Source organism: Hypomesus nipponensis, chromosome 14 (assembly GCF_054491055.1).
Source record: "Hypomesus nipponensis isolate SF chromosome 14, ASM5449105v1, whole genome shotgun sequence".
NCBI lineage: Eukaryota > Metazoa > Chordata > Actinopteri > Osmeriformes > Osmeridae > Hypomesus > Hypomesus nipponensis.
The window spans coordinates 14,589,798-14,602,671 of NC_140374.1; the positions used below are offsets into that span (position 1 = coordinate 14,589,798).

The window sequence follows — 12,874 nt, forward strand, 5'->3', positions numbered from 1 at the left end:
ACATGCACGTGTCTAGACACACGCACACGCATACAGACACAGGTCTCTGGTGTTCAGTTAACATAATAGTAAGCATTCTATGTACATTTAAATGGAAAATCCCAAGCCATCATAGCTTGGTTGTGCACGCTGTGGGACTAGACTGCAGGCTATGTGGTATATCCTGTTCTGCAACGGTAGCCACTAGGTGCACTGCTATAGGGGTACGCTGCCCTGCTAGTAAACCTAGTGGGTTATAGGCTGCCCTGCTAGTAAACATAGTGGGTTATAGGCTGCCCTGCTAGTAAACATAGTGGGGTATAGGCTGCCCTGCTAGTAAACATAGTGGGTTATAGGCTGCCCTGCTAGTAAACATAGTGGGTTATAGGCTGCCCTGCTAGTAAACATAGTGGGTTATAGGCTGCCCTGCTAGTAAACATAGTGGGGTATAGGCTGCCCTGCTAGTAAACATAGTGGGGTATAGGCTGCCCTGCTAGTAACCATACACATGGAGACCATAACAACCATAACTACTTAGAGCAAAGTACACATTCTTCTCTCATAACACCTGTCATTGGTAGACACTGTGAACAGGATCAATATTTACAGGAATCTTATGTTCTTGCTCTTTCAATTCTAAGTGGACAAAGATGTTTCAATCATGGATTCCATGGTTTTCACTTCTAAATACCTTAACTCCCATCCATTCTACATGAAGTATCGTATTGAAGTATCATACAGTGTTCTCTTCCCTTCAGTTTGCCTAAAGTCCTCTCCACTGAGTGGCATGGTCTGTTTGTAAAGTAGGCAGAAAGGCATATTTGACTAAAGGGTGTGTTGTTGTAAACTCGTGTCTCAGCGTTGTGATGTCATCACATATCGTGGTCATGGCAGTTCATGTTCCGGTAAGGTTGACTTCCAAGAGTGACTGGTTGTGTATGGTTGCAGTTAAAGGGACATTTCGCTGTTGTTGACGTCACAGAATTTTTCTTTATTGTCTGATCAGAGTGGCTCCAGAGCAAATGCTGTGGGGTGTTTGCATGATGTTTATAAGTGTGTGGATGTGTAGCTTTATTTTAGATTTGCAGTTTGTGTGTGTGTGTGTGTAAATAGTGCTAGCTAGCCCTGCTTTAACTCTCACCCAAACTAGTGACTACAGCTGATGTATTCTCTATGGAGGCTACGCTGTGTGTGTGTGTGTATACATGAGTGAGTGAGTGTGCGTGCCCTTGTGTGTACTTATGTTTATGCATGTGTGTATGCGTGCAAGTGATGTGTACGTGAGTGAGCGTGCTTGCCGGCATGTGTGTCTGAGTGAGTGTGATGGCTCCCATATTGAGGAAAGATGCGTCACTCCTGAGAGACGGCGCTCCAATCCAAAGAAGCTGACACACGCCATGCGGTGGAACGGATGTTGCCATGACGATCCAGGGAGATGTCATACTCTCAGTTGTGGCGCAGTGAACACACCTTGGCAGACGGGGGGGGGGGGGGGGGGGATGTGCGTGTGCCTCCCCCCTGAAATCGTTTAAGCGCGTTTTCTGTGGACTAGTATAGTGCTTGTTGTTGGCAAACCAACCTTGTTTGCTGTAAGATCCACGGCTGACGTTTAGTGCAGCTGAACATTGCAGCGAACCTGTTTATGCCTCTCGAACCGCTCATCCAAACAACTTCACACCGACTACGCACGGGTCCTGAGCGATGCAACTGCCGAACCCTACAGTACCCTGTCCTCGAAATCGAGTCCCTCACACACACACACTCCTACAGGTGTTTCTGCACAGCCGGCCAGCCCCCCCCCCCCCCCCCCTCCCGGCTCACAGGTCTGTGTCCTTGCTAGCCCCCCCCTGGAAGTTCTCTTCTCCATCAACTAGTTACAGGAACTCTACCAGACGACACACACACACACACACACACACACACAATTACTCAATTAGAAAGTCATGGCGCCCCGGCAGGTCCTCCCACCCGGAGCTGGCGCGGCCATGCTGTGCAGTGGGAGAGACGCTTAATGAAGGGGAAGAGAGGAGGGGGGAGGGGTGAGGGGGACCAGAAGGATGAAGGCCACAGTGCGACGCAGCAGCTGGCAGGCCAACACCCCGCCTACTTATCACATTCTCAGATGTGCTGATGATCCAGTCATGCAGCAGGATGCACACATGCACATGCGCGCAGGGGTGCTCGCCTTCACCCACACACACAGACTCACAAGCAAGCACACACGTTAAACTTGTTCTGTAGACTGGTTGACACTTTTTTACACACACAAACAAGCATGCACAAACGCACACACTTCCAAATGGGCATCGACACATTTTATGGACGCCGTAAAATGGACGTGTGTGTGAGAAAAAAAAAAGTGTCTGCCCGTCAACAGAATATGTTTAACATGTGTGCACTTGGCGTTTGTCATCAGTGATTGCGGGAAAGGTCATGTTGTACCAGGCCAGGAACCTTGGCTTCCTGTCCGTCTGCACTAGATATGATTTTTAACAGTCTGTGTTGTACTGTTGTACTGTGAGTGCAGTTGAGAGTAGAAGTTTCTGACTAACTCAGGCATAACGGATAATCTGCGTTGGCTTCAGTTAGCATAAGTCACTCTTGTGAAGAGTTCATTTTGGAGGATGGAGCAAATCTCCTCAACCACCTCACAACCCACCTGAATCAAACATCCAATATATTTATTATATGGCAACGACGGTACGAGCTTTCTGATTGGCTAATGGGTAGTCATGCCAGACGCTGCCCCCTGGTCACTCTTTTAATCACTTGTGTCGTTATTTTGTGTTGAAATTAAAGCCATTTTAGCAAAACCATGTTGTCCGCTTTCTATCAAAAGTAATGAGTTGCTAGGCAACACATGAAACACAGCGTGAGAAGACTTGAGAGCTAGCTACAATTAGCCTAGAGGTACTATTTATTTTCGTTTACAAAATGAAAAGAAGCTAAAAATGCCATATAATAAACTACTTACTATCCTTGACCGTTCGGTCATGCCGGGAAATATCAAACCTCGGCTTTACGTTCCAGCCTCAGTTTGATATTTCCCGGCATGACCTCACTCTCGGTTAGTAAGTAGTTAATATTACACACATACATACACACACACACACACACACACACACACACACACACACACACACACACACACACACACACACACTATACCGTGTGTTGCCTATATGTATTTATGCTAAAACTATGCAGTTCTGTGCACAAATGGACACATAGTTTTAGTCTACATCCCAAACCAGCCCCACGCGGGTCATCTGCTACCAAATGTCTTTGTTGTATGAAATGGCCTGGTTAATGAATACAATGTAAATGTAACTTGGTAGTATAGAAGGCTTTGTGAAGAGGATTTGTGGCATGTAGAATGGGCTTGCTTGCTGTTGTACCTGTCAGAAGTCTCTTTGGATGAAGGCGTCTCCCTAAATGACAAATGTAAATGCGTCAACAGGCAATTTGCTCCCTCGATTTACTCGAAACGTTGCCCTTTTCTACAACTTACGTTTGGATCTAACGTGTTCCTGAGAGTCAGTTGTGATCCTGAGCGTTCCCAGCGACTGCAGTCGTCAGTGGTGTGAGTTAATGACTGACATTAAGGTGTCACACTGTGATGTCTCTGTACCTTCCAGCTGTTGGCTACAGCACAAGTGCTGTGACACTGGCCATCTGCAGACACGCCTATAAATAATCCCAAGTCAGGGATAACAAGAGGAGAATCGATGGAGCTGGCTGGGTGGCCAGACATGGTTCTGACAGGTCTGACAAGCATGGATTAGCATCTCGATGCACGACAAGTATTACCCATGTGTCTTATTTCCCAGGTAGGCACTGGGAAGATGACCCTTGGTGTGTGTCTGGGTGGGTGTGTGTCTGGGTGTGTCTTTTTGTCTCTCGCACACATGCCTGTCATTTCTGGCCTTTGAGCATGGAGAGTGAAATTGCTCTAGTGTGAAACACAATACAGGAACACACACATGCACCCATCTGACTCTATTGATCCACCGTATCATCATGGATTGAAGGGAATGCTGGTGTCCAAACTGGCTCTTAATTGTCCTGAAGAACCCGTCACTGCCACTGAGGACATAACTGGAATCAGAGCCAGAGAGTCAACACACACACACAGCATGCGGAACACTCACTCACTCACTCACTCACTCACTCACTCAACCATTCCTTAATTCATGTGAAACCCTTCACCTAGTTCCTCCATCTCTCCCACATACAGACCCTCCAGCTAGTTTTGCTGGTCCTCGTCGCTTGAGGCCTTCCCGGGTGATCCATCATCACAAGTCCCCGACGACCAGTCTGCTCCACCCTGACGTGAGCTGACTTTGGCAAAAAATGGAGGCCTGGTGTGGAAGCTCGCACTCTCACTTTCAGCTCTATTTATGCGACTCTGATGTTTGGGTCCTGATACATTTTCATGAGAACCAGTGAGTGAATACCAATGAGCCTACATGGCTGATGGCCTTAGCCAATCAATGCTCTTGATCGATGAGACGACTGTTTAGAATGCAGATAATGGCATCTTCAAGGGGATAATAATTACACGGTGGCACTTGTGGATGTTGTGTAGAGCCCTACAACATCACGGTAAACAAACAGGTGGTCTACCTGTGCCCTTATTGTGATTAAGGACACGTACTCTTGCACATGTGATGAAAAGGTTCCAAGCTATAATACTAGTATGTATCAAGTAAGAAAGTCTGAGTTTTTGAAACGTAAAAAAAAAAGAAAAAAAAAAAAAGCTTTTTGAAGTTTCACGATTGTTCACAATTGCTTGCTATTATGATTGTAAACATTTCCACTTTTAACCGGGTATTCCATTAAAAAAAAATGAACAAACCGTTCATTCAATGAAAAAGTCACACGATAAGACTTAAGGAATGATGTCCATTGGATGCATAGAAAAAGCCTACGCCACATTGACAGTTGAGAATCCAAACAATTGAGAGACAGTGTTGAGATTAGAAGAGCCTGGCTTTGTTCACTGTTGTTTTACTGCACTCAACATACAATTCAGCCCTGAAGATAAGTAATGTCCGTGTTATGTCTGTAGACTGCAGTAAAAGTATGCAAAGTGTACCTGACAGTGTTACATTCAATGGCGGAGAAAATATTTGTCATTTGTCCAGTAGGGACTCCTACCTTCATACATACGCAAACAAGATGAGAAGGCTTTTGGGCTTTCCGTCTTTCAAAAACTCAAACTGTTAGCAGGGGGGAAGCAGCGCCCTATGTTTTCAGCGGTACCTCCAGCTCGAGAAATGCAAATAATTTAATAGTCAATGGACTGAAATGACAAGCTTTGGTGACATTTAGGAAAATTGAATGAAGAATCTGTTCAGAATGTGCTTTTTTTGGACGAATATGGTTCTCTTAGCACAGTGCTGTTTTTTAAGTATATGTTTTGTAATTTAATCTTGTTGAATTGGTTGTCAGGCAACCCCATGTTGCCTGAATAACATTCTGATGGACTGAACCCAATTATTGTATTCTATTCAGCTGCACTTACAGCACTTAAGGCCTTTGTGAAGTATTTTAGCACAGGGTATTCACTACAGTTCTGTAATGAGCCCTGAGGAAAGTCAAGGATGACTGTATAGATGGGACAACAAAAAATATGCTCCAAAGTTAATGGAAGTTATTTTTCCAAAATGGGTTCTCTTCACTGTATCCATTTGTAATACAGGAAAGGTTGGCACAACCACATGCTTCCAGTAGATTCATTTACTATCACAAGTTTAATTTCCTCAGCACTGTACTGCACATTTGGTTTTATTTATAAGCTTTATAGAGTTTTTAACATACCATTTCATGCTGGCCTATGACATTGTATGTACATAACCAGTGAGTTCAATATAGTTATAAGTAATATCATTTTCAATTGTCTTTAACATCTCTCAAATATCTTAAACAGTGATTTTAAATGTTAATACGACACCCATACTTCGACATAATTTAACTTGTCAAAAAGACACCAACTTCTTACAGTACTTTTGCCTGTTCGTTTTCAATACTTTGTTGTTCACCTTGCCTTTGACTTTGAAGTGTTTTGAACCGTACAGTGAAGCTATCTATTGTGTACAGTGAAGCCCAATCTATTCACTAATTGTGCCAGCACCTGCTGTTCATCCATGTTTAAATCGAATGAGAAGTGTTGTGATCGTGATGAAAATAGTATCACCTGCCTACACTGTAATCACAGGTGTGACGGTCCACAGGTTTTATGTTTGTGGTTCATTTGAATCTCACAGTACATCCCTCTCTCTCCCATCTTGTCTTTTCTCTTCTGACGTCCTTCCACATCACTTTCTTTTCAATCTGCCATTCATACCCTTTCGCTCTTCTCCATAATTGTATTTCACCCCTTTTTTTCTCTCTCTCACACCATCGTCCCGTCTCCTCTCCCTCACCTCGTCCATAACTTCCCCATATCTCTCCTGGCATCACAATCTCTTATCCTCTCCATTGTCTCAACTACCTCTCTCTCTCTCTCTCTCTCTCTCTCCAAACTGTCCTCATCCTTGTCATCCCCCTCCACTTCACCCGTTTTCACCTTCTTTTTCTACTTTCTCTTTTCTCCTTTCTCCCTACTCATTGTTCACTCCTTTCTCTCCTTCTCTTCCCCCCCAGTTAAATAAGCAGCAGCTGCAGGCGGTGAAGGAGCGTTTCCAGTCCTTCCTCAATGGCGACACACAGATCGTGGCGGACGAGGCTTTCTGCAACGCAGTGCGAAGCTACCACGAGGTAAAACCCTGTCTTTCACCCTTATCCTTCCTGTACTCATTCAATCCCCCCATAAAAAATTAAAAATTAAAATAAAATAAAAACACAGCTGAATCCCCCCCCACAGACAACAATCCTCCTCCATCCTTAAAATAACATTGCAACCTTCCCTGTCCACCGACAGTCCTGAGTTATCTCCTCCTAAAACATCTGGGCTTACAACAGACACTCCCCCCCCAAAAAACCAACCAGCTTTCAGCAGGATAGACAGTAATGCAACTGTCCCTCATTATAATATCCCCTACCATGGCCATACTGCAACCTGCCTCCAGCTGCCTGGCTTCCATCGAAACATGAACCGTCGTCCTGCTAATTAACAACAGATGACAGAGGCAAGCTAAAGTGATTGATTCATAGCGCGCTCTGTGGATGCTCTGTACGATAGCTATCGGTTCACGTGGCAAAGTGCTAAAACCAGTCTGGGGGTTGGGGGGGGGGGGGGGGGTGTAGCTTTTGTCTCTGGTGGAGGTGTGCGTCCAGATGTTGTTGCTACACCAGCTTTGCGAGCGTTCCTCTTGAGTATCCCTACTCATTGACGTGAACAGCTGGAGTTTAGCAAGGACTGACTGTAATTGGCAAAGAAGGTACGCAGAAGGAGGTAAACATCTTTTTGTTAAGTAAAGTGTTTATCTAGGCATGCGAATGGTAGTCCAGAGGAGGAGTGAGTTGATCCCTTGTTGTGTTTTACTGTTCCACATGGCTTGGGCTTTGAGGCTTGAGCGCAAATCCATGGTGGTAGGTTTTCCCAATATTATCTGTTGCCTCATGGTGATGTACCCACTCTACTGTCTTCCCCTCTGCGGTCTGTCTCCTCCACAATCTGAGTGGGCCCCATGGTTGATTGGCAAGTTTGTGGCTAATGGCGTGTGGAAGGCCTATTCCTAGTAAGAGTGGAGCTCTCGGAGGAATCTGTTCTCACTCGTTTACTCGGCTCTCGCTTCTTAAGGTCCTCTCTGTCTGTCTATCTGTCTGTCTGTCTGTCTGTCTGTCTGTCTGTCTGTCTGTCTCTGGCTGTCTCTCTCAATTTTACCCCTTTTGTTATCCCTCCATCTTTCCCCCCCTCTTTCATGATCCTTTCCCTTGTTTCGCTGTCTCACCATCCCCTCCTCCTCCCCCTCTGTCTCTCTCCACCTCTCTCCCTGCCTCTCTCCCCCTCCTCCTCTGAAGGGCCGGGCTGTCTATCATGCCTTATGCAATGAAGATGTTATCAGAGGAGGCCAGCATCTCAGCCCTCTTAATTGCACCAGATAGATAGGAGAGGATCCCATTGAAGTCAAATGCCTCCTAGTCTTGTGCATGGTGCAGTGCATGAAGAGTGGCAGGGTAGCGATGATCAAAGACCATCAGATTACTATTCAGCGGACATCGTCCCCAAAGTGTATGAAGACAGCTCGTCAAGTTCTCGATGTACAATCCTCCAAAGTGTCTTTAGAAAGCATCAGTGGCAGTCACGGCAACCCTAGTGGGAGACGAGAGCAGCTGGAGGAGGTGTAATTGTGGCCAACCAATATGTTAGGCTGCTAGTTTGCCCGTGGGGCTTGGGGATATGCAAATATGCCAAGTAGCACAAGGATTCTTTAGTGTATCTTGGGCTCCTCTAACTCGCACCATATTTGTTGAAGGAGCTGTGTGTGTGTGTGTGTGTGTGTGTGTGTGTGTGTGTGGTTGTCGGTGTGCTAAGCTTGTGCTTAATCCCGGCACATGCTTGAACATACAGAACATAGATAGTGGATGTCAGGCCAAGTCATTGCGCCTGATCAATAGAGTCAGCTAGTCAATAGATGATACAAGGTCTTTGAGGTTGTTCAAGAGAGACGGACTCGCATCCTTGTCACTGCCCACACACACATTGATTCCAGCCCATCCTACATGTACAATTGTCTTCCCATGTGAAGCAGTTAGACTTTCCCTACTTTTTGGACCAAACATATTCAAGAGCTCTTTCAGACTTTTTTTGCGGTGGCTAATGATGGTTCACAGTCATTTGTGCGGTGTAGGAATAACGTAGGGTTTAGGTATGAATCAATGACGGGAACAATTGAGTGCAAGATAAGGTGAGGGAATCATATGTTAGGAGGGAAAGGTGTGTGTAATTGGCGAGAAAGATGATGGGTAGGGGCTGAGTGAAATGGAGGGAAAGAGAAGTGGAGGGAGGGGGAGGGTAGAGATGGGAGCCGTGGATGGGTGACATCACGGCGTTCCAGGGATGGTCCAACAGTATTCCTTACAAACGTGCAGAATGTACCCAACTTTCATGCAACTAAACTTTGAAGCAAACCCAGAAATAGATGATGTACTGTATAAGACAAGACGGCTCATCACGGAAGCAAACACTCCAATCCCGGTAGTAGTGTTCTGTTAACTTCCCATGATAGTCATTGACATTGTACATTTCCGTTACAATTCCAGTGTAAACCTGTTTAGTAATTGATGTCGTTAAGCTATTCAGTTGGTTTGCATCACCGCCACAGTCTGCCATGTGGCTAATTAGCATCCTGGCTATAATTTAGCACTTGGGTTTAGCAGTGGGTCTTGAAAGACAGGCAGCGAAACAGGATTTTGCAGGAGCATTAAACATGTCTCTAAGCTCAAATGTGTTTCAGAACGTGGAAATGATGTTCCTGGACCATCTGTGACTGTAATTCCAGAGTTCCTCAAAAAGCAGTGCATTAAAAAAAAAATGTGTTATGCATGATCCTTGTACATACTATCAACTAGATGTTCAGTGGTCCATTGTTTCAGTGTTTGAAGACTTCAACTAGGTCTTTCGGTTTGCTTTTAAATGCTAGAGGACCACACGCATATGAATTAGCCACAGTCATGTTTCTCTCCTTCTCCTGTTTGTAGCACTGCTTCCTAGCACTGTATGAAGGAATCGTGATTAAATTACAAATCCCTTCTCATAATTACTCAATTACGGCTTGCCTGTTATTACCACTGACTTCATTTCATCGGCCTCACCATTTGTGCCACAACATTCTAGAGATGTCATCCTCTTGAACAATATGGCCGCCGCCAAATGTGATTCTCCCCTGGCCTAATCGCTTAGCAGTTAACTGTCTACTTGATGAAGGGTCAGGCACGTCCGGGCTTTGTGTTGTTGATTAAGACCTAACTCTGACTGCTTGGAGTATGCTGGGGATTCATATCACTCTGCTCTCTCCGTCAGAGAATGAGGCACTGTGTGTGTGTGTGTCTGGATCTGTGTGTGTGTCTGGATGTGTGTGTTTCTGGATCTTGTGTGTGTACCTGGGTGTGTAGCCAGCAGCCTCTGCATGATCCCCTCGCTACACAGCCTCTTCTCAGTGTCCTCACCCCCTACCCTGACAGAAACCAACGCACAATATCCTTGTGTGTCGCATTCGCACATATACTGTACTGTACCAGTGGGTAACAGACATCTTACCTTCAACACCTAAAGATGTGTAACTGCCAGGTGAAACAATAGAAGACGGGTCCTGAGGAGAACATGTGTAGATTAAAATACCAACATGACTCCAAACTGCGTGGAGGTCTCTGCAGTGTCTCCAAGGCCTCTTCAGCTGGTCACCTCTCCTCATACACCACCCGCTCCAAGCAGGAAACATGCGTGTGCCATTAGAAAAGCTTCATGCAGCTGCCGCAAATACAGCTTGATGAATTAGAAATGGCAATTTGGAAAGATAAAAAATAGCATTATTTTAAATTAATCATTCAGTCACTCAGGCAGAAGCACCTATTGTTTGGGTGAACAAAATTACAAGCCCAGCTTAAAACTTGCAAATAACATCACCCAGGTTCTGACCAGTGAAATTCTGCTAAAATATTATGAACCCTGCTCACAGTGTCCTCAGGCTCTCTCCCTCTCCTCTCCTCTCTCTCGCCTCCCTCTCTTTTCCTCTCTCTCTCTCTCTCTCTCTCTCTCTCTCTCTCTCTCTCTCTCTCTCTCTCTCTCTCTCTCTCTCTCTCTCTCATCCTGTCTCTCTATCACTTCCTCAAAACCTTTCCCTCTCCTTTTCTCTCTCTCGTACTTCCTTAGGCCCTCTCTCTCTTCTTTCTCTCTTCCTTCACTTTCTCTCTTCCATCCTCGGGCTCTCCCTTTCGTTCTTCGCCTGCCTTTCTGTGTCCCTGAGTTGAAGAGATGTTGCTGTACTGCAGCTCCTCAGCGGCTGCTTGCTGTGATATGGGTTTCAGAGCGAAGGCTTCTAACATGCCATGAAAGTGGATTTACTCTTACTGAGGGGGAGTGTGCAGCACAGAGGGTACTGTTCAAGCTCAGAATGAGTGTTTTTGCAGGTTTAAAACTGTATTGTAGATTATTTCTAAAGGTTTGTGTGTATAAATACTGTCTGTGTGTGTGTGTGTATATATCCTGTGTGTATATATATATTGTGTGTGCCTGCGTGTGTTTCTGTGCCTATAGCTGGAAAGACAAACCTTGCAACCCGGCCGTCGTCAGAGTGGCTGAGGACAATGACTCGAGCCTCTCTCCTCAATTATTGGGCTGGAATATGTCAAGTCACCCTGTCAGATAATGACACCATTATGTGAAGATGACAGAGTTGACATTTTCCATCTTTTGTAACCGCCATGCACCCTATTGAGGACGTTTTTGAGAACTCATGGGGTCTTGCTGTGCATCTTTTGACATGTATCCGGGCTAAATCATGTCAAAGGTCTCAGTGACACCTGATGAAGAGATGTACAGGAAAAGCCCAGAGGCTTTGGACAATAGTTTTGTTGAAGGCAATCGCTATTTTCACTTCTGCGTTTCACCCAAAATTGTCTAAATACTGAAATAGAACGGAGTACATAAGTCTCCAGAATGTACTCTGGTATTGGGCAAACTTCCTGCACAATTGGTCAACACACTATAACTTTAAATCAGAATAAAGTTTTATCGCTAAGTAGTTTACACAACAAGGAATATACTGTGGTGGGCAGGTGCACACAGTAAACATATAAGAATCGTAAAAATCTTTAAAAAGTGGTCCTTAAATATATAAAAATGTGAGAACTAACTCATTTGGCTTTGTAGAAGTTCACCATCATTGTCTTTGGCAGGTTGAACCTCTTCAGCTGCCACAGGAAGTACATCTTCTGTTGTGCTTTCTTGTTGAAGGAGCTGATGTTCAGTTCCCACTTGAGGTCCTCAGAGTATAGTGCCCAGGAAGCCACAGTGTTGACTGGGGAGTTGCACAGGGTGATGGGCGTGAGTGGGGAAGTCCACAACCATCTCCACTGTCTTTAGAGTATTGAGCTCCAAGTTTCAACCTGTAGTCAAAGAAAATCCAGCAAATAAGCGCATACAAACACATTTTTTAAAGCATTTGATTAGGGATTGAAAAAACAAAAAACATAATGTGCTGCTCAAAAGAAAACAGAAACGTCAGAAGCTATTTCCGCCACAGGAACATTGTTAGTCACCTCCAGGCATTCACATTTCTTTATTTAGAATTTACTGGAGAAAAGGTGGTGGGCTGTCTCGTCACAAAGACCTGTGTCTGTCAGACCCAATCGGACTCCGTGCCTTCAGTCTCCACAGAGCAGCAACGTTAATTAGGGAACCATTAGAGTCAGTGTCCCGCAGGTTTGGACTCGGCCTACGACTGTTTCATTGTGTTCCCGAGGAGCACTCGTTCCACACCTGACCTTTTTCATTTATTTATTTAATTTGATTCCCTCAGTCCTTGATGTTTTCCCAAGACCGCTTAACCATTAATGTGAGGTCAGGTGAGCATGGTGACAGTGTGTGCCACAGTAAACATCTCCTTTGTTGCACACCTATTTTCTGTAAATCATTATTATTTTTTTCTTGGAACCGTTTGAAGTAAAGATAGTGAGAGGGGAGACGGATGACTGCTGTATAAATTAATCCAGTTGCAGATCGAACTTTTGGCTGCCTTCTGGGAAACACAGAAGAGAGCACGGTTTCAAATGCACACACCCACATCCAATTGATCGCTATTAAATGTTAATTTTGCTTATTGGCTTAGTTCAACAAACGCTTCCTTCCAGAACACACTCTCTCTCTCTCTCGCTCTCGCTCTCGCTCTGTGTGTGTGTGTGATCTGAGCTTCAATGGATTTCCGTTAATCTGGCCTGGGGCGTTCCA

The 12,874-nt window shown here is 45.0% G+C and overlaps 1 protein-coding gene across 1 annotated transcript in view; it reads left to right on the forward strand.

Moving 5' to 3' along the window:
* cadps2 (Ca++-dependent secretion activator 2) overlaps positions 1–12,874 on the forward strand; it is a 93,946-nt gene that overhangs the window by 12,795 nt on the left and 68,277 nt on the right. The window contains 1 exon segment of the mRNA XM_084672306.1: positions 6,628–6,741. Coding sequence (XP_084528432.1) covers positions 6,628–6,741 — 114 coding nt within the window.